This window comes from Thalassophryne amazonica, chromosome 3 (assembly GCF_902500255.1).
Source record: "Thalassophryne amazonica chromosome 3, fThaAma1.1, whole genome shotgun sequence".
Lineage (NCBI taxonomy): Eukaryota > Metazoa > Chordata > Actinopteri > Batrachoidiformes > Batrachoididae > Thalassophryne > Thalassophryne amazonica.
In genome coordinates, this window is record NC_047105.1 from 115,567,632 (window position 1) to 115,589,935 (window position 22,304).

Here is a 22,304-nt window from a genome sequence, read left to right on the forward strand (position 1 = left end):
CATACATACATACATATATATATACATATATATATATATATGTGCGGAATTCCGCTCCTCTTTCCATGACAAAAACTCCTGTAACAGTGGAATGTGCCGTTCATTTCTAAACTGGACGCTGTCTTGATCCGGTATGTCATCTGACTAGCACGCGGACATCAGCACTTTTTCGGCACATTGAGACAGACGTGCGGAGGAATTCAGCGCGTCGCGGTGGAGCCGCATGGCACAAAGCAACGCCGTGATGAAGCCTCACAGGACATGTTGGGGCATGTCCAGCTCATGCTTAATTTCTCAGATAATCACACGACTGTATATACACACACACACTCAACAAAAATATAAACGCAACACTTTTGGTTTTGCTCCCATTTTGTATGAGATGAACTCAAAGATCTAAAACTTTTTCCACATACACAATATCACCATTTCCCTCAAATATTGTTCACAAACCAGTCTAAATCTGTGATAGTGAGCACTTCTCCTTTGCTGAGATAATCCATCCCGCCTCACGGGTGTGCCATACCAAGATGCTGATTAGACACCATGATTAGTGCACAGGTGTGCCTTAGACTGCCCACAATAAAAGGCCACTCTGAAAGGTGCAGTTTTGTTTTATTGGGGGGATACCAGTCAGTATCTGGTGTGACCACCATTTGCCTCATGCAGTGGCCTTTTATTGTGGGCAGTCTAAGGCACACCTGTGCACTAATCATGGTGTCTAATCAGCATCTTGATATAGCACACCTGTGAGGTGGGATGGATTATCTCAGCAAAGGAGAAGTGCTCACTATCACAGATTTAGACTGGTTTGTGAACAATATTTGAGGGAAATGGTGATATTGTGTATGTGGAGAAAGTTTTAGATCTTTGAGTTCATCTCATACAAAATGGGAGCAAAACCAAAAATGTTGTGTTTATATTTTTGTTGAGTGTATATCCATCCATCCATCCATTTTCTTCCGCTTTATCCGGAGTCGGGTCGCGGGGCAGCAGCTCAAGCAAAGCTGCCCAGACCTCCCGATCCACACACACCTCCCCCAGTTCCTCCGGGGGAACCACAAGGCGTTCCCAAGCCACCCGAGAGATGTAGTCCCTCCAGCGTGTCCTGGGTCTTCCCCGGGGCCTCCTCCCAATGGGACGTGCTCGGAACACACACACACACACACACACATATATACACATATATATATATATATATATATATATATATATATATATAAACACACACATTCCCCTTGATTCAATCATACCCTGGTGATTGGTCTGCCATGTAAATCACTGAATCTCAGCAAGATTGTAAAGGGGATTTGTGGTGTCACAGCTCCGTTAGGTGGGTGGATATTTTGTTTTCTGCAACCAGGAGACAGGGATCATCCCAACAGACTGGCAAGAAAACTAAAGACTGCAACTAGTATGGTCCATTTTGGTTTCTTTTTACCTCAAATGTTTGTTACAGACACAATCAGTCACTAAAAAAAGAAAAAAAAAAAAAAGAAAAAAAGAACATTAAATCATATTTATCTTTGATATAGTGTGTTTTGCATCATTTTCTTTCAGTAGACCCCTAAATTACAAAGCTGCAATAATAGCATAGTTATTACCATGTTGCATTTTATGATCAAATTTCAACATCCAAAATTGACATAATGACAGCTGATGGGATCCAACTAAACCTTAGGGGAAAGAGACTGGATTAGGACAGATGAGAGAAAGCCCATGCAATATTGCCTTTTTTTCAAAATTGGCAAATGCTATAGGAAAACCAACATTACAGCTTACATATCACCACAGTACATATTGTTTTCTGTTGTTGTTGTTTTGGATTTTTTTGAGAGGGGGAGTTTGTTTGCTGCAGAATGGACAAATTTTCAGTCTTCTAGCTATGCAAGATTCATTGAGCAGCCACATTTGCTTTTGTCACTGAGGTTTCTCCATGAGGATTCTTCTCATGTTTTCTTACTCCCTACAGCAGTATCATCATTATAATAATTTAAATGAAGGAGCAGCTGTTCAGTCAAATGTGCTTCTGGTGATATATATATATATATATATATATAAAAAAGGGACCTAATATCATTCAAAAGGCTACAGTTGCATCATGAGGAGAGACAAAACAGAGAAACTTTCAAAAAGAACCCTGATCAAAAAGACTTCTGCAATGTTGAATAAAGACAGAAGGTCCAGTTTGATGTTGTGTAAGGAAGTGTGACCGCAGGACCTTTGTGGCCGGGATGGCAGTGGGATTGAACACAGACGACTCACACTAAAGACCATTCCACTACCAGGTCAGCCAAAGGGGAAATCCCCATTAGCCAAGCTAGCGGGAACGTCTTTTCAATCAGGACCCAGGACCTTCATCCCGCTACAGAAGGAAGGGACCAAAGGCAGCAAACATCACCGGTCCAGGACGAGTCGCCAACCACGACAGTGAGAACATACCTCTTTTCTTTTTTGTATGAGTGACGCAGATGTGATCTTTCAGTGGTTTTCTTTTTGAATCAGATTGCAGATTTGGTCCTCAGTTTGTGTTTTTTTTCTGATATCTGGGGTCTGTGACTGTTAAATATCCTTTTCTGAATAAATTTGGGACGTCTACATATTAGATCGGACATAAAACTGAATCATATCTGGTGAGAAGATTTAGATCTGATCCAGGTTCAGGTCAATTCTGCGGACAGATTTGGTTTTATTTTTAACAAAGTGATATGAAGTGAAGAATAAACAGAGCAGGAAGACATTATAGAAGAGACTCTGCCCAAAGAACCAGTGAAAGCTAAAACTAAATATGAGGGCAGAGTTTGCAAAGGACCTGCAGGCCAACGAGGCAGACAACCAGAAAAACCTGGAAGCCCTCAAGGCTGAGTGCAGGGAAAAAGTGAAGAAGGGAGAAGCCAGACACCAAGAACAGCTGGGCGATTAGAAGACCAGATACAGAAGGAACGTGAATCCAGGATGGAGAAATCCTGGATTGTTGGTGGAGTTTTATCTTGTTGGTGCTTGTTTTTTGTCTACAAAGTAGAAAGTAAGTCCCTTCGGCTGCTCCCTTATTTTCACTCGGGGTCGCCACAGCAGATCCAAGGTGGATCTGCATGTTGATTTGGCACTGGATTTACACCAGATGCCCTTCCTGATGCAACTCTACATTTCTTGGAAAAGTGTGGCAGAGATGGGGTTTGAACCGGGAACCTTCCACACTGAAACCAAGTGCACTAACATACACTCAACAAAAATATAAACGCAACACTTTTGGTTTTGCTCCCATTTTGTATGAGATGAACTCAAACATCTAAAACTTTTTCCACATACACAATATCACTATTTCCCTCAAATATTGTTCACAAACCAGTCTAAATCTGTGATAGTGAGCACTTCTCCTTTGCTGAGATAATCCATCCCACCTCACAGGTGTGCCATATCAAGATGCTGATTAGACACCATGATTAGTGCACAGGTGTGCCTTAGACTGTCCACAATAAAAGGCCACTCTGAAAGGTGCAGTTTTATCACACAGCACAATGCCACAGATGTCGCAAGATTTGAGGGAGCGTGCAATTGGCATGCTGACAGCAGGAATGTCAAGCAGAGCTGTTGCTCGTGTATTGAATGTTCATTTCTCTACCATAAGCCGTCTCCAAAGGCGTTTCAGAGAATTTGGCAGTACATCCAACCAGCCTCATAACCGCAGACCACGTGTAACCACACCAGCCCACGACCACCATATCCAGCATGTTCACCTCCAAGATCGTCTGAGACCAGCCACTCGGACAGCTGCTGAAACAATCGGTTTGCATAACCAAAGAATTTCTGCACAAACTGTCAGAAACCGTCTCAGGGAAGCTCATCTGCATACTCGTCGTCCTCATCGGGGTCTCGACCTGACTCCAGTTCGTCGTCGTAACCGACTTGAGTGGGCAAATACTCACATTCGCTGGTGTTTGGCACGTTGGAGAGGTGTTCTCTTCACGGATGAATCCCGGTTCACACTGTCCAGGGCAGATGGCAGACAGCGTGTGTGGCGTCGTGTGGGTGAGCGGTTTTCTGATGTCAGTGTTGTGGATCGAGTGGCCCATGGTGGCGGTGGGGTTATGGTATGGGCAGGCGTCTGTTATGGACGAAGAACACAGGTGCATTTTATTGATGGCATTTTGAATGCACAGAGATACCGTGACGAGATCCTGAGGCCCATTGTTGTGCCATACATCCAAGAACATCACCTCATGTTGCAGCAGGATAATGCACGGCCCCATGTTGCAAGGATCTGTACACAATTCTTGGAAGCTGAAAATGTCCCAGTTCTTGCATGGCTGGCATACTCACCGGACATGTCACCCACTGAGCATGTTTGGGATGCTCTGGACCGGCGTATACGACAGCGTGTACCAGTTCCTGCCAATATCCAGCAACTTCGCACAGCCATTGAAGAGGAGTGGACCAACATTCCACAGGCCACAATTGACAACCTGATCAACTCTATGTGAAGGAGATGTGTTGCACTGCATGAGGCAAATGGTGGTCACACCAGATACTGACTGGTATCCCCTCCAATAAAACAAAACTGCACCTTTCAGAGTGGACTTTTATTGTGGACAGTCTAAGGCCCACCTGTGCACTAATCATGGTGTCTAATCAGCATCTTGATATGGCACACCTGTGAGGTGGGATGGATTATCTCAGCAAAGGAGAAGTGCTCACTATCACAGATTTAGACTGGTTTGTGAACAATATTTGAGGGAAATGGTGATATTGTGTATGTGGAAAAAGTTTTAGATCTTTGAGTTCATCTCATACAAAATGGGAGCAAAACCAAAAGTGTTGCGTTTATATTTTTGTTGAGTGTATAAACATACCTATGTACAACATTAACCCACTCAAAGGTGTGGATAACATTCAACACGTAATGGACATAATTCACCATACTGAGTGTGTTTCCTGTTGGTATGTGGTAACATGCCCAAATGTGCAAAGCTCGCCACTGGTGGTTAGAGAGTGTACTCTGTTCTGCAGGTGTTAACACACCAAGGTGTGATATTGATGTTTTGTGTCTTTAGCCCCTGTGTGGGTGACTGGCAATATGTATTCCTGCTGTGCATATTACAAGCTGTTTCAGCCCCCTGTGGTGTTTTTCCTGTCAGAAGTCCAGAGAGGCTAATGGCTGGGTCCGAGCTGTTATAAAAGGTCCGTGAATTGTGTGAACGGAATAAAGTGGCACGTTGATGCATTATCAAAATGGGAAATTAATGCTCTTTCTATCAGCTATCTCAATTTCAACAAGGGTGAGCCCGAGGTCTGTCTTTGAACATTTTTGAAGGACATTCCGATGCAAACATGACTGCGAACACTGTGTCTTTGAAGCTCCCCGAGTTTTAGGAGTCATCTGCCTCAGCTTTGGTTCCCCCAAACGGAGGCAGTTTGTACTGCGGCAGATCACCATGGATTACACAAAGTGCTATTATGTCATGTCAGCCCTTAGCAGTTCCACAGCGACAAGGCTGATTAGTCTCCTGCAAAATCCCCCTGCAGCGAATAAATATGCAGCTCTCGAGGCTCACCTTTTAAAGACGTTTGAACTTCCTTATGCTAAGAGGGCCAGCAGGCTTTGTTCTCTGCATGGCTTGGGGGACAGAAAACCCTCTGAACTGATGGACAGAATGTTACAGCTCCTGGGGGAGCACAGGCCTCTTCATCCACCCCTTCTTGCAGCAACTCCCCCCTCAGGTGCACGCAGCTTTGGCCAACACCACTATCACGGTCTGCCACGCACTGGCAAAAAAAGCGGACTAGTTTTTCTGGCTGATCAACACCACGGAATGGCTGCTGTGGCACTCATTCCTGCCCATATTCCCACGACAGCCTCAGCCCACACCTTTCACATGCCTACGCCATACTCTTGTGGCAACAGCACCCATTTCGACTCGGCAACGTTCTGAATCCGGTTTGTGTTTCTACCATGCTAAATTTAGATCCAGAGCCAAGCGTTGCCGCCCACCCTACACTTTCGGTGGAAAGGGAAACATTGGGGCTAGCGCTCAATAGTGGTCATGAGCTTCGGCCGTACCGACAGGCTACTCTGTTCATCCAAGACACCATCTCTGGCCACCATTTCCTGTGTGACACCAGTGCACAGAGGAGGATTCTGTCCGCTTCCAGACTGGACATCCTGGCAGACAGTTTGCACCCCCCCTTTCAGCCACCAACGGCAGCCCCATGTGCACATATATCACCCAACATGTTGACTTGTGTTTTGCGGACCAGAGATTTAGCTGGAATGTCATCACAGCTAGAGTCACTGTCCTTCTCCTGAGCAGATTTTCTGTGCGCTTATGGACTACTGGTGGATGTCAAAAACCGACGCATGACTGACGCCACCACCTTTGTTTATACAGCTGCACCCTCAGTTGCATGGACTGCATCAGACTGTCCAGCATGCAGTCGCAGGCTGACGTGTTTCGCCAACTGCTCCGGGAATTCCCTGTACTCACGCAGCTGACCTTTTCATCCTCCACCGACGAGCACGGACTACAGCACCATATCGCCACCGCGGGACCGCCTGTGTACTATCAGGTAAGGCATCTCAACCCGGCCAAGCTCGGCATTGCCAAAGCCCAGTTTGACAACATGGAACACCTCGGCATTATCTGAGCCCATGAGCATCACCCCTGCACATGGTTCCCAAGCCCTGTGGCGGGTGGTGCCCTTGTGGTAATTATCACCAAAATAATGGTGCCACAACACCAGACCACTACCCAGTACCCCACATCCAGAATTTTTCAGCGCACCTGGCAGGCATGGACATCTTCCATTGACGGCCGCAACAATGGCTGAGTTAGCCCGGGCATTCATCTGCACCTGGGTTGGCCATTTCGTTACTCCATCTGTCCTCTCTTCCGACAGGGACTCGCAGTTTTCGTCCGAGTTCTGGAATGCAATTGCAGACAGCCTGGGTGTGAAGCTCCACCGGACTGTGGCATATCACCCCCAGTCTAATGGACTGTGTAAGCGCTTTCATAGATAGAACAATAAATATCACAGCATTACTGATGATATCAATCACATCCCATCACTTTCCTTTGGTCATTAGGTTTTGAAACTTCTTGGATGAGAGAGAGAGAGAGAACATGTAAAGTACAAAATAGGCAAATTTATGACAAAATCTGTCAATAAAAAGCAAAACTGGATTTAGCTTTATCACCTGTTACCTGTCAGTGATGCAACAGCATTTTGTCTCTTTAAAAAACATGAGGGGAAAAAAAACACAGCATTTTGAGCAAATGATAAATTGCATTTTCCATAATCCAGACACGACACGTGGGTCACAGTGAAAATAAACGCACAACAAGAAATCTGACCTGACTGCTATGATCACTTCAATGATTTGCAATTAGATTTTTTTTTGGACCCCCCCACAAAAAAAGTGTTTTTCAGCTTGCATAGAGCACAAACCACTAAATGAGGAATTTCTTTTTAATGTGAATTAAAGTGAACACACATTTTGTACCTTCACAAATCATCACTTCTTTGTGTGGATTTGCATGTGTTTGCGTAAATCCTGTGTGTATGCATATGCTTTGGAGCAGATGGTGCAATGATGGGGTTTCTCTCCTGTGTGTGTCCTAATGTGACACATCATGTTACCCCTTTGTCTAAATGCTTTCCCACAAATGGCACACCGGTATGGAATCACCATTGTGTGTATCCTCATGTGTACTCTCAAAGATTCAACTCGGGCAAATGTTCGGCCGCATTCTTTACAGCCATGCGGTTTCAGGCCTGTGTGACCAAACATGTGCCGTTTTAAATGGCCCTTTGTAGTAAATATTTTTCCACAAACATAACATACATTTGCACTTCGTGTTTCTGAGCATTCAACAGTTTGTTCAGGTGCTACATAGCTTGGAGGACAACAAATGTCTTCATTGTTTTCAAGGGATTTAACATGCTTAGACCTGTTTAGTCTTTCTTTGTCCCTTTCCTTCGATTTTATTGTGATCATTGCACTTTTACCACCACAGTCTAAAGAATCTGGCTTGGATAAAATACCCAATTCCAACTCATTATAATCGTCTTTCTCCTCTGATTTCAATCCCTCAGTTGGAGAGAGAAGATCTTTTATGCTGCACACATTTTGGTTTTGAGATGACTGACAGTTCTGATTATAATTAGAACAAGACCCATAGAGGGAAGCGACAATGTCACTCTGTAACAAGACCGTCAGGTTGGCTTCATCTTTGTTGGGCCAGTGTTCCTGGAGCTCCTGAAGCACTGGGTTTGGTGCGCTCTGCTTCACAACTGTCTGATCGTTGTTTTCATTTACTGTCTTTTTGGAAGCTTCTGTCTCACTCTCAGCCATGTCCCGGGACACTAAAAACACAATGAGACCATGTTAAGAAAAGCAGGCTTATCTTTACCATAAAATATCTGTCCTAACAACAGAAAGGGGTACATAAACCGCAGTGAAGCATGTCAGTTTCCAACCAAACATTCTCAGATTGGTTTACGGCTAAAGACTTGAAGATTAATTGAAGAATTCAGAGCAGGAAACTGTAAGCTTGTTAAAATGTATATACAAGCACAAATCAGAAAAGTTGGGACAACATGGAAAACAGTTTAAAAAAAATAACTACAGCATAGCACTTGTAGAGCACAAAACTAGTTTCCAAGTCCACAAAATTTAACCTTGGACAAAAAATTTTCAAGGTCAAAGTCCTGTTAGATGTGGCTTTTCATAAGCTAAAATATAATACAAAATATAGATTAAAAATGCTTTTCAATGTTAAAATCAAATATCCGCTAAATCCAAAATACGGATCAGATGCGGCTCAAACAGTCCATTCATTAAAAGTGTCACTTTGCACCTCATTGTCACAAATGAGAGTGACTGAGGCACTTTTGATTGAAATATAATGTACATCAAATGGCCTTTTCAATATAAAAATCAAATTTCCACAAAATCCACAATCCGGATCAGATCCGGCTCAAACTTTGTCAGGCGATAGTGAGTGCCAGTCTGCATCCCAGTCTTTTGAGAGTGATTGGGGCACATTTGATTAAGATATAATGTAAAATATACATTAAATAGGGTTTCAATGTTAAATATAAACGATCACAAAATCTATAATCCGGATCTCCTCCAGCTTCATTGGCGGAGGTAAAAAGGTGGTCATGAGACCAGAGGATCCTTGGTTCAAATCCCAACCTGACTGGAAGAATCACTACGAGCCCCTAGGCAAGGTCCTTAATCCCCTAGTTGCTCCCGGTGTGTAGTGGGCACCTTGCATGGCAGCAGCCTGACATCGGGGTGAACGTGAGGCATTACTGTAAAACACTTTGAGCGTCTGATGCAGATGGAAAAGCGCTATGTGAGCAGGCCTCTGCTTAAGACCTTCTACAACTCTGTCGTAGCCTCAGCTCTCCTCTATGCTATCGTCTGTTGGGCCCCGGGCAGCACAGAGCGGGGGAGAAAGAGACTGAACAAGCTGGTCAGGAAGTCCAGCTCTGTCCTGGGCTGTCCTCTGGAGTCTCTGGAGGAGGTGGCAGAGAGGAGGGTGTTAACCAAGCTCAAATCCATCATGAACAACTCCTCTCACCCTCTGCACCGGACTGTAGTGGAGCGGACCAGCTCGTTCAGTGACAGACTGAGGCACCCTAAGTGCAAGAAGGAACGATACCGCAGGTCGTTCCTCCCCGCTGCTGTCAGGCTGTACAATAACACTGTGAAATAACCACATACAATAATATGTCCACAAATCACGTTCAATATTATTAATATGTCCACATATCATGTGCAATAACAACTCGTTTACAAATCCCAGTACTAATGTCACCTTATCACATCTAAACTCCATTTCACATATTGTAAAGCAGATGCTCCTATCTCTTTTTCAATCCCAATCATGTTTATATACACCTCTGTTGAAAGCCTTAAGGACAAGTTGGAACATGTCCTGCCTGTTAAACAATTTCTCATATACTCACACCACTGAAAGCCATCAAAAGCTGCCTGGATTTTACAAATGGTTATCAACACGGAGGTGTTTTTCCTGTGCCGCCGCACCGCGTCGGCTGCGTCCCGACGCGCGGACCCGTCCGCACGTCTTTCATTAAAAAAATCTCCTTTAACAGTGGAATATCCGGATAAAATGCTGAAACCGACTTCTTCTGAAACTTCTCTGTTCTCTCACGACGTCCTGGATCAATAGAGCCTGAAATGTGGAGGTTTTCAGCTTGAACAGGCTGACAACGGCGGCTGAGAGCGCTGAGCGACGTCTCGCACCGTGAAAAGTCCTTAAAGCGACAGTATCACCTCAAAATCTCTCATCAGCCGTTAAAATTTTCACTGAAAACCAGCTTAATTTTTCGAACCGTGTCCACTTCGATGTGTCTCACAGGTTTAGAAAAAATTTTGATCAAACAACGCGCCAGTCTCTCAGCAACTTCTCAGACAAAGGAATTCCGACGAGGGGCTGGACGACTCCTCCCACAAGGAGTGCTCACAGACGAATGATGTCACCGACAGGCATGGAAAAACTCACGCATGCGCACGAGGGTTCAAGCATGTCTGACGTAAAAACATATGAATGAAATCCATATAGTTTTTGAAAAAAATAAAAAGGACCGTTACTTTATTGACAGCCCTCGTATATGCATATGTACATGTGTGCATATGGGTATGCATATATGGGTGTATATGTGTGTGTATATATATATATATATATATATATATATATATATATATATGTGTGTGTGTGTGTGTACGTGGGTGTGTATGTATATGAGTATACGAGGTCTGTTAGAAAAGTATCCGACCTTTTTATTTTTTTCAAAAACCTGATGGATTTGAATCACGTGTGCTTGCATGAGCCAACCTTGAACCTTCGTGCGCATGCGTGATTTTTTTCACGCCTGTCAGTTGCGTCATTTGCTTGTAAGCAGCCTTTGTGTGAGGATGGGTGGAGTCTCTCGTTGTTTTTTTCTTTGCAAGGAAATGGCGGAATGACTGGAGCAGCACGACTGCATCAAATTTTGCCAGAAACTGGGCGACAGCCAGGTGGAAACCATTCGGATTATTCAGACGGCTTTTGGTGACGATCCTATGGGCATCACACAGATTAAGGAGTGGTACAACCAGTTTAAAGACGGCCGCACAACGGTGGAGAGCGCGCCGCACTCGGGATGGCCATCAACATGCTGAAATGACCAGATCATTCCAAAGTGAACGCTGTGATGATGTGGGACCGCCGTGTGACTATCCGAGAAATTGCAGAAGAGGTGGACATCAGCACTATTTCCGCACATTCCACTGTGACAGAAGATTTGGCCGCTGAGTCGGTTCCGTGATGACGATGCAAATCTGTCTGCGCCACGACAGGAAAAACACCTCCGTGTTGAAAACCATTTGTAAAATTCAGGCGATGCTTTTGATGGCTTTCAACATGTGAGTATCTGAGAAATTGTTTAACAGCTGGGCATGTTCCAACTTGTCCGTTAAGGTTTCCAATGGAGGTGTTTTTCCTGTCGCGACCCCCCGCGGTCGGGTCCGGCCCGACATGCGAATCTGCCCGCACGTTCTTTCATTACAAAATCTCCTTTAACAGTGGAATGTCCGCATGAACTCCTCATGCCGACCTCTTCTGAAACTTCTCTGTTCTCTGACGATGACCTGGGTGAACAGAGCCTGAAATGTGGAAGTTTTCAGCTTGAAACAGCGAGACGCCGCCGCCTCAGAGCACAGATCGCCGTCAGGCGCCGTGGGCCGTCCTTAAAGCGACTTATACACCAAAATCTCTCATCGGCCGTTAAAATTTTTACCGAAAACCATCTGAATTTATCGAATGGTGTCCACTCAGTTGTGCCTTACAGTTTTTGAAAAAATTTTGATCAAACAAAGCAGCAGTCTCTGAGCCATTCCTAAACAATGAAAAAATCGATGAGAGGGTGGGCCACTCCTCACTTAAAGACTGCCCACAGGCGAATGAAAACTCTCGCATGCCCACAAGGGTTCAAGCATGTCTGATGTAATCACAAGTGATTCAAATCCATATGGTTTTTGAAAAAATAATAAGGTCGGATACTTTTCTAATAGACCTCATGTATATATATATATATATATATATATATATATATATATATATATATATACGAGGTCTCGTAGATAATAAACCGACCCTTAACTTTATGGACCTTTAACTATATGGATTTGAATGACATGCGATTACACCAATCATGCTTGAACCCTCGTGCGCATGCGTGAGTTTTTTCACGCGTGTCGGTGACGTCATTTCCCTGTGGGCAGGCCTTGAGTGAGATGTGGTCCCGCCCTCTCGGCTGAATTCCTTTGTTTCACACGCTGCTCGAGACGGCGCGCGTTGCTTTATCAAAATTTTTTCTGGACCTGTGAGGAATATCCGAGTGGACACTATTCGAGAAATTAAGCTGGTTTTCTGTGAAAAGTTTAACGGCTGTCGTTGGCCTGTTTCGAGCTGAAAACATCCTAATTTAAGGCTTAATTCACCCAGGACATTGTGAGAGAACAGAGAAGATTCAGAAGAGGCCGGCATGAGGAATTTATGCGGACATTCCACTGTTTAAGGACATTTTTTTAATGAAAGACGTACGCGCAAATTCGCCGAGTTGTTTCCGTGACGACTCGGCAAATCTGTGTGCGCCGCAACAGGAAAAACACCTCCGTGTTGAAAACCATTTGTAGAATTCAGGCGGCTTTTAATGGCTTTCAACAAGTGAGTAACTGAGAAATTGTTTAACAGCTTGGGCATGTTCCAACTTGCCCGTTAAGATTTCCAACGGAGGTGTTTTTCCTGCCGTGACCCCCCGCGGTCGGGTCCAGCCCGACATGCGACTCTGCCCGCACGTTCTTTCATTACAAAATGACCGTTAACAATGGAATGTCCGAATAAACTCCTCATGCCGACTTCTTCTGAAAGTTCTCTGTTCTCTGACGACTTACTGCGTCAACAGAGCCTGAAATGTGGAAGTTTTCAACTTGAAACGGCGAGACGCTGCCGCCTCGAAGCGCAGATCGCCGTCAGGCGCCGTGGACCGTCCTTAAAGCGACACTACCAGACCAAAATCTCTCATCAGCCGTTAAAATTTTTACCGAAAACCAGCTGAATTTATTGAATGGTGTCCACTCAGTTGTGCCTTACAGTTTTGAAAAAATTTTTATCAAACAAAGCAACAGTCTCTGAGCCATTCCTAAACAATGAAAAAAATCGACGAGCGGGTGGACCACTCCTCACTCAGACTGCACACAGGCGAATGACGTAACCGACAGGCGTGAAAAAACTCTCGCATGCCCACGAGGGTTCAAGCATGTCTGATGTAATCACACGTGATTCAAATCCATATGGTTTTTGAAAAAATAATAAGGTCGGATACTTTTCTAATAGACCTCGTATATATATATACACACACACACACATTCTTTTTCTATGTCATTTCTCATGTCTTGTACTTTTACAAGTATTATTATTATTGCTTATCCTTGCACACACTGTTCAATGAACATTTTCCTCTACTTGCACCCACCTTGTGTGTTGTCTTAAGAGCTGACGTAACGTGAATTTCTCCTCTGTGAGATCAATAAAGTTATCTATCTATATAAATGCAGTCCATTTACCATTTACTGTAGTTTTAGCACATTAGGTCATGTTTACTTTGGTTGACATTGTAGTTTTAGCGCATTCTGTCATGCTTATGTTGGTTAACGCTGTAGTTTTAGCATATTAATGTCAACTGTGGTTGATGCAGTAGCAGTCAGTCTTTATTTTCCAGTGGATCCGATGGAAAATAAAATCAGACTAATGAAATAAGCCTGTCTTATTTAGTAATCCTGTTTTATGGAACGGACCCCTGGTGACTCTTGATATACAAACATTGTACGGGGTGATCTCAGTCCGTGCTTGTGTTGCACTGTGATTTTACAATCACGGTGACGTCATAAACACCTTTGCACAAACCTGTTGTGTACGTTTCTGTCTGCGGCTCCTGCTTCAATCCTTCAGTTAGCGTTAGCATCCCACCGTGTTTCACAGTCTCTTGCGACACATAAAACTCACTTTCAAACTCCATCATGGTTTTTTCTACAGCGCCAAATATTTCTTCCGCTGCCGCCATCAGTCGCTCGTTAACAAACGCTTTCAGCTGCTGTAATTTAGACATTTTCATAGAAGTGCAAAAGTTTATCTGTAAAGACCATAAACACAAAGCTATCTCCTTCTTTTGTTATTTACTGGCAGCCAACTGCCTGTCATTCAGGTGCGGACACATTACCGCCACCTACTGTTGAAGCGAGTAAACGACAGTACCAATGTTTATTATTAGTGTTTATTATCTCTTGTGGAGTTTCTCTTGTAGTATTATATCAAAATGTACGATGTGTGTTTATATCTAGTTTTGTATACTTTTTAGACAATAAAATGAATTATTATTATTATTATTATTATAAGTAGTATTACGACGTCAACAGCCTATAGGTTATCCTTTGAAGAAGCAGAGAACACTATTTCTTTTTTGAAAATGTTATATTTGGATTTCTTTCTTAGAAATATTTTTGAAAATTTACGAATTCATATCCACGAATTTAAAAGTAACAAGCCGGGGTCCGTTCCATACAACAGGATTACCAAATAAACCAGGCTTATTTCGTTCTTTCGTTTTTTAATTCTGTCTTGTTTTCCAGTGTCTTATTTAGTAATCCTGTTGTATGGAACGGCGGACCACCGCTTTTAAATTCTTTTGATCACACTTTAATTTATATTTTCACGCGCCGAAACACTCCCAAAATAGAAAAGCTGTGGGGGGACGACGACACACTATTGTCGTTTTCATTTATAATATATTATATATTGTCCATGTTTATAACGTTAACATTTTTTGTTTGTTAATTTTTTCTATTATTTCGGCATAATTAAGAGTGGTTCTTTTTTGTTTGTTTGTTTTATTTGTGATCTGTATGAAAAAAGTTGTTTTATTTGGGTGGGGGTCCTTTTTGTTATCTTTTTGTTTGTTTTTTGTTAAAGCAAGCAGCAGCAACACTTCGATCCTCTGTCGCCCTCTGCTGGCTGAAACATGAACCGTGCGTTCGTACTGTCGACCTGTTTTTAAATCGACACTGTGTGTGTGTGTGTGTGTGTGTGTGTGTGTGTGTGTGTGTGTGTGGGGGGGGGGGGGGGTCCACCCCCGCTCGTCACGCTCACACGCCGCCGTGTTTTTTGTGTGATAGATGCTGCTGCTCGGTGGGATGGGCTCGATTCTGCAGGAACGGCTTCCACAGCAGCACCGTGTGGATCCGGATTCCAGCAGGGACCGGGACCGCAGGAAGGACCACGGGCCCGGCGTGGCGGGGTGAGAGCCGAGGCATGTCTTTGTGAATCAATTTTGAGGCTGCCGCTTTTTATTTTTTCTTCCTTTGTGCCTCTGGTTTTGATGTTTGGCTCTTTGTGTTTAATGTCGTTTATTGAAGCAACAAAATGGGCAGACGACAAACGCAAAGAAAACCTCTGCAGCAGCCAAACCAAGAACACAGTCAGGAGAAAGTAAGTGTGGTTTAATCAATGAAATTATTAAATAATGATAAACTATGGAAAGTTTAATGTCTACATACAGTGAAATTATTATGCAAAGGCTCAAATACTTTAAACATGTCCATACCCAACCTTAAGCGCAATGTTCATTTAACTAAATAAAAACAATGAAATATTTGCATTTTAAAATATTTCATTTAATTATTAAACAATAAATACTTGCATGTAAAGAATAACAATAACGTCCTTAAATGCCTATTCAGGGTTTTCATGTATCCCATAATCCCTTGCACGCCAGAGAGTCGCTGCAGTCAAAACAACATAGAGAATCCACATGATGACAATTGTAAATTATTATACTACAAAAATGTAATTTTTTATGCTTTTCGTCACATTAATAAGAGACTGCTGCATGATACCCTGAAAACTTGCTAAAACAATTATAACAAAAAATCCATGTCTGCTATGTTTGAATCTACATGGAATTTAATAAATGGAAACCGAATTTCAGACATATTATATATATTAGTCTGGAACAAAGAGGACAAACAGTGTTGTAAAGAACAATAATCAAGACGTTAAAGTGCAAACTTCACTTTCCCCCAGAACGACATGATCAGGAAGCGAGCGTAGCTCACAGCAGTTCCCATTGAAAATAACGGAGAGACAGCCTGTGATTCTTGCATGTTTACATAAAACAAATGCAATAACGTCTATAAACCTACAGAATATATTCATGAGAGTTTTAGGCACAATATAAAAATAGTTTTATGTTGCGATGCTAATGGTGTTGTCTGTGTGCAGCGGTTAAAGTGCAGCCCGATCAGAGCGTCTCAATGCAGTTCTCAATGTTAGTGAGATCTCGCAGCGCGGCGACGTCTCCGAGGTTTTGCGGGATTTGAAACCTGAAAAGGGTGGATCAAGTGAAATCTTGATCCAGAATCCAGATCTGGATCATCTCCAGAATTCAGCTGAGACAAACACCTTTGTCCAGGGATTTCATGACTCCTTGCCAAGTGTCTCACAGTCTCAAAGACTGAGGACACAGAGACTGTCACTACCGAGATAAGTGAATGCCTCTTCAAGTTTAACACTTCCACCACATCGAGATACACTTTTGATCAGTGAGCCAGAAAGTCATTGAAAGCCTGGATGTTAGACTTGATCCCAGACAAATGGAAACCCAGATAGTCTGACTCTTCACTCATTTGCTCAAATGCTGCAATCACGATATACACTGATCAGATCACAGCATTGTCCACAAAATCAAGGTCAGTAACCATCTAATCAACAAAGCCATTAAAGCCACTGGTTTCCACAAACCTACCCAACACCCAGTCGATGCAAGCATCGAAATGTGTAGGAGGCAGAACACATCACTGGGGAACACCAAGGCAGTGTCTCTGCATCTTGATCCTCGGGTGCAAGACTGTGGCTGCCCACTGCTCCTCATGGTTGGATTTTGTGTAACTGTAATTAGAATGGGTTAAATGCAAAAGACAAATGTCATTGTATGTGTGTAGAATGACAACTAGAGCACCGCGCTCGTAGAGTGCAAACCTCCGCCAACACTAATTTCCAATTCCACAAAATTTTACCTTGGAAAAAATTTTCAAGGTCCAAGTCGTGTTAGAAGTGGCTTTTCATAAAAGCTGAATTAGATGTGATCAAATGTCAGGAGTATGTATTTAGTTCATGCACTTGAATCAAAGTTTTTTGGGGTGTTATTCTTTTTTCAACATTATCTGTTTCTGAATCTCTGCTATGCACAATTTGTCATTGCTTTTTTGCACTTGGTTTCCGACTGATAACTGGAAGATAGAAAAACAGGCATAAAATTGAAACCTCCATCCAATTTTGGTGGTGTAGGTAAATCCATGATGGAAAAAATTAAAGTGATTGAGGCACTTTTGATTGAGATATAATGCAAAATGTACACCAAATGGGCCTTTCAATATTAAATTCAAATGTCCACAAAATACCCAATCCGGATCAAGCTTTGTCAGGGGATAGTGAGTGCCAGTCTGCACCTCACTGTCAAATATGAGAGTGATCAGGGCACATTTAATTATATAATGTAAAATATACATTAAGTCTGGTTTTCAATGTTAATTTTAAATGGCTACAATTGCTCTAATCTGGATCAGAACTGGATCAATCTTTGTCAGTTGACAAAGGACACCATCCTACATACCACTGTCAAATATGACAGAAATGTGATCTTTTTTGACAGAGTTATGAATTTTTGAATATTTGTTCAATGTTAAAGTCATTCAAGATCTTTTGATACCAAAAAATGATAGTGCTGTGTGTCTGCAGAAAAGAGGCTTTAAATAATGTGCTGTCGCTACCTAATGTGGTTGGTGCTTAACTTTTGTGAATGGCAAATTACACTGTCTGGTGTATCTTTAAATATCTGTCCTACTGACTGCTGCCATTCACAGCTTATTTCTATATAAATCTCATATATTTTGAAAAAGTTAGTGAGAAATAAACACTTCTAAATATAAAAACACTGTTTTTGTCACCAGATAATACAGCTGAAGTGATTTAGAAGACATCCTATGGATGTTAACGTGCACGCACTAGGGAACGCCCATCAAGAAACTAAGCCATTTGTAGCTCATGTGACCGTATGGTTAAGGCAGATGTCCTTCCTCACACAACTCCAGCTGTACATGGAGAAACATGGAGAAACATGGGCAGCTCTTGGTCATCCTAAGCAGTCTACCAGCCAAGTGTTAATCAGAATCTACTCTGCTAAATTTCTGAGCTCTGATGTTGATCAGGTGTGCTCAAAGAATCACTGGTGCATGAACCACAAACAAAATTTATTGTACTTTTCATTTGAGCTTAAAAGTCTTTAATGTGTGCAGATTTAATGTTATCTGTCTGTTGTCTCAAAAACTCCAGCAAAGAAGAAAGCCCAAACATAAGACCTCCTCGACAAAGTGCAATGTTTCTCGTCCCTGGTAAGGCGGGTGTTTTTGTGGCAAAAAAAAGAAAAGCCCTCATTTTTGTGCCATTCTGCACCAGTAAAATCTGATTTACCTTCTAGTGCTCAGGGATCATCAGAGTCCAAGTTCGTGTCCCCACCAGAGGACAGGAGGCAGACAAAAGTCCAGCCAGCTGCTGAGCGCTGCAGAGAGCAGAAGCGGGCGGGAGTTAGAGGAACCAGACACTCAGCAGCCTTTTCCTGCCCCCGTCCGTCTGTCTCACATGCTGATCTGATGGACAGACAGTCACCAAACAAGGATGCAGGACGTCAGAATGGCCTCAGAGAAGAAGACAGTGACACGGACTTGTCTGACTCCGAGAGACTTCCCGTGCTCCCCTTTGATCCAGTTCCTCCAAAGCTGGAGCTGCGGCCAGATGTCCTCGTGGACAGTGTTTCCTCTCACAGCCACAGACTCAGAGGACAGGACCACAGTGAGTTCCCAGACTTCCTGCCTCCGCCTTTTAACTCCTGGAGCCTCACTCAACTGGCTGTCTTCTACAATGTGGAGGGGAGGACGGCCCCTCGGCCCCGGCCCATCAGCCCCCTGGAAAGGTACCTGGAGAGGCTGCTGCAGTTGGAGTGGCAGCAGATCCAGACAGTCCAGGAGGAAAGCGGGACATCCACTTTGTCGGATATTGTAGCCAGCTGCCACAAGTCCTCTGTCGCGGCCACGTCCCATCTCAGTTCTCCGAAGTGTATCCTGCAGTGTCAGCGAGCCTTTCCCCTCACGTTCCTGTCGTCCACGGCCTGTCACGCCGCCCTGCTCTCCGGCTGTGCCTGCAGTTCGTGCCGTATGCGCTACTCCTCCTGTAGGGCCAACCACGGCCACATCCATCAATCCAGACTGAGCCCCACGCTGGAGTATAGAAGTCCTATGTTGCTACCGCCAAGGAGCTACAGCGAGTCCAGAGTGCACGCCTCAGAAAGGGGCCGTGTGTACCAAGCTCAGAGGTTCAGCAGCCTTGTGAGGGGAAACAGCCACCTGAGGAGGATGCAAGCTTTGGGCAACATTCGTAACCCTGTCCAAGGTGCTACCTCCAGGTCTGGGACTGGGAGGGACAGTGCGTTGGCACAGAGGGATGTGTTGGACTGTAGGACAGTGGGGAAAAGGAGCAGCTCAGAGCACAGAAGAGGGGGAACAGAAAGATGTCAAGATGGTTCAGAGCAAAGCTGCAGATCAGCCTGTAGGAGAGGAGCTGAAAACCAGAGAGCAGCAGAACTGAAGAAACTGGAGGTGAAACCAGAAGCTGTTACTGCAATAATGGAGAATTTTCCTGAGTCCAAATATGCTCATATAAGTCGGACAAACAGACCAAAACAGGTTGAATTCATTACATAACAGAAACATGAGTCATTTTAAACTGTACACCACAAATTAAACGTTTTATTATGATTGTATATTTTCAGTCATTATTATTAATTTTAAGTGGCTGACAGCAGATGTAGCAAAACATAAAATTAATGTGATGTAATTAAAAAAAGATGTTACAGTATAATCCACTGATTGATTGCATAGTAATGAAAGTTTTCTGAGACTATTGCAATGCAGTTATTTATAATGTTTTGAGTTACTTTGACATGCTGTACATCAGACAGTGCCGGTGTGAGAATATGTACCCATGCTAACCATGGCTGATGTGGTAGTTTTATCATATGCAATCATGTTAACTTTGGTTGACATGGTAGTTTTAGCATGTTCGGTCATGCTAACTGTGGGTGACACTGTAGTTTTAGTGTATTCGGTCATGCTAACTGTAGTTGACGCACTACTTTTAGCATATGCGGTCATGTTGACACAGTAGCTTTAGCATGTTCTGTTGTGTTGTTTGGTTGACAGTCGTTTTAACATGTTCAGTGAAGTTAACATTGATTAATGCGGTAGTTTTATCATATGCGGTCATGTTAGCTGTGACTGAAGTAGGAGCTTTATCATATGTGGTCATGTTAACTTTGGTTGATACTGTAGTTTTTGCACACTAGGTCATGTTTACTTTGGTTGACATGGTAGTTTTAGCACATTCTGTCATGCTTACATTGGTTAACGCTGTAGTTTTATAATATGCGGTAATGTTAACTGTGGTTGATGCAGTAGCAGTCAGTGTCACCTGTGGTTAGTGCAACTGTTTATGCTGTTTTCTTATATACAGTTGTGCTCAAACGTTTACATACCCTGGCAGAATTTTAGATTTTTTTTTTGGTCATTTTTCAAAGAATACGAATGATAACACAAAACTTTTTTTTTTTCCACTCATGGTTAATGGTTGTGTGAAGCTGTTTATTGTCAAACAACTGTGTTTACGCTTTTTTAAATCATAATGATAACAGAAACGAACCAAATGACCCTAATCAAACATTTACATACCCTGGTGATTTTGGCCTGATAACGTGCACAAGTTGACACAAACGGGTTTGAATGGCTACTGAAGGTAACCATCCTCACCTGTGATCTGTTTGCTTCTAATCTAATCTGTGTGTGTGTGTGTGTGTGTGTGTGTGTGTGTGTGTGTGTGTGTGTGTGTGTGTGTGTGTGTGTGTGTGTGTGTGTGTGTGTGTGTGTGTGTGTGTGTGTAAAAGGCCAGTGAATTTCTGGGCTCTTGACAAACCCTTGCATGTTTCATCCAGTGCTGCACTGACATTTCTGGTTTCTGAGTCATAGGGAAAGCAAAAAAAAAAAAGGTCAAAGAATCTGCAGAAAAAGGTAATTGAACTGTATAAAACAGGAAAGGGACATAAAAATATATCCAAGCAACTGAGAATGGCAATCAGCAGTGTTCAAACTCTAATTAAGAGGAGAATGAGGGATTCTGTTGGAACCAAACCACAGTCAGGTAGACCAACAAAACTTTCAGCAACAATTGCCAGGAAAATTGTTCAAAAGAAAAAACCCATAAATAACTTCAGCTGCAATACAGGACTCTCTGAAAAAAAAGTGGTGTGGCTGTTACAAGATGCATAATAAGGAGGCACTTGAAGTTAATTGGGCTGCATGGTCAGGAAACATGGTCAAAATTGATGACAGGATTTATGCAGCATGTTATCAGAAAATGCTGGTGGAAAATTTGCACTCATCAGCATGGAAGCTGCGCATGGGATGCACTTGGACATTCCAACATGACAGCAGTCCAGAATACAAGAACAAGTCGACCTGTCATTAGCTACAGCAGAATTAAGTGAAGGTTCTGGAGTGGCCATCTCAATCTCCTGACCTCAGTATCATTGAGCCACTCCGGGGAGATCTCAATCATGCAGTTCATGCAAGACAGCCCAGGAATTTACAGTAACCACAAAAAACTCCAAGCTGTCATTGATGTTAAAGGGGGCAAAACGTGGTATTAAGAACTGGAGTATGTCAACTTTTGATCAGGGTCATTTGGGTTGTTTCTGTTATTATGATTTAAAAAGACTAAACACAGTTGTTTGACAATAAATGGCTTCACACAACCACTAACTATGAGTGAAATAAAGTTTTTATGTTATCATGAAAAATGGCCAAAAAATAAAAAATTCTGCCGTGGTATGTACATTTACGAGCACAACTGTAGATCCCTTCAGTCGTCAAACTTGCCATGTCAACATAACAGTGTCTAATATCAACAATCATACACATTTCCACAAACGGTAATTCCTAGAAAACATTCATGACTGAAGTTAAATTTTATTCCGGTGAAGTATCAGACAGTATCCTTTTTTTATCGGCACGATTTATCACATATAAATGTTTGGATACTTATATCGAATGTCTTTTAATAATCAAATTTATTGCC

The 22,304-nt window shown here is 42.9% G+C and overlaps 3 protein-coding genes across 3 annotated transcripts in view; 1 reads left to right on the plus strand and 2 right to left on the minus strand.

Moving 5' to 3' along the window:
* Nucleotides 1-6,858, minus strand: part of LOC117507474 (zinc finger protein 37-like) — a 20,632-nt gene extending 13,774 nt beyond the window's left edge. The window contains exon 1 of the mRNA XM_034167351.1: nt 6,780-6,858. Coding sequence (XP_034023242.1) covers nt 6,780-6,843 — 64 coding nt within the window. The 5' untranslated portion in view covers nt 6,844-6,858. The remainder of the gene's footprint in view (nt 1-6,779) is intronic.
* Nucleotides 1-14,263, minus strand: part of LOC117507475 — a 203,474-nt gene extending 189,211 nt beyond the window's left edge. The window contains exons 1-2 of the mRNA XM_034167352.1: nt 13,977-14,263; nt 8,013-8,361 (exon numbers count right to left, since the gene is read on the minus strand). Coding sequence (XP_034023243.1) covers nt 8,013-8,361; nt 13,977-14,184 — 557 coding nt within the window. The 5' untranslated portion in view covers nt 14,185-14,263. The remainder of the gene's footprint in view (nt 1-8,012; nt 8,362-13,976) is intronic.
* A 924-nt stretch (nt 14,264-15,187) lies between these two features.
* On the plus strand, nt 15,188-19,991 carry LOC117507479. The gene is made up of 4 exons (XM_034167353.1): nt 15,188-15,363; nt 15,482-15,554; nt 18,447-18,514; nt 18,601-19,991. The coding sequence occupies exons 1-4, from the start codon at nt 15,242-15,244 to the stop codon at nt 19,877-19,879; spliced, it is 1,542 nt and encodes a 513-aa protein (XP_034023244.1). The 5' UTR covers nt 15,188-15,241; the 3' UTR covers nt 19,880-19,991.
* The last annotated feature ends 2,313 nt before the right edge of the window (nt 19,992-22,304 follow it).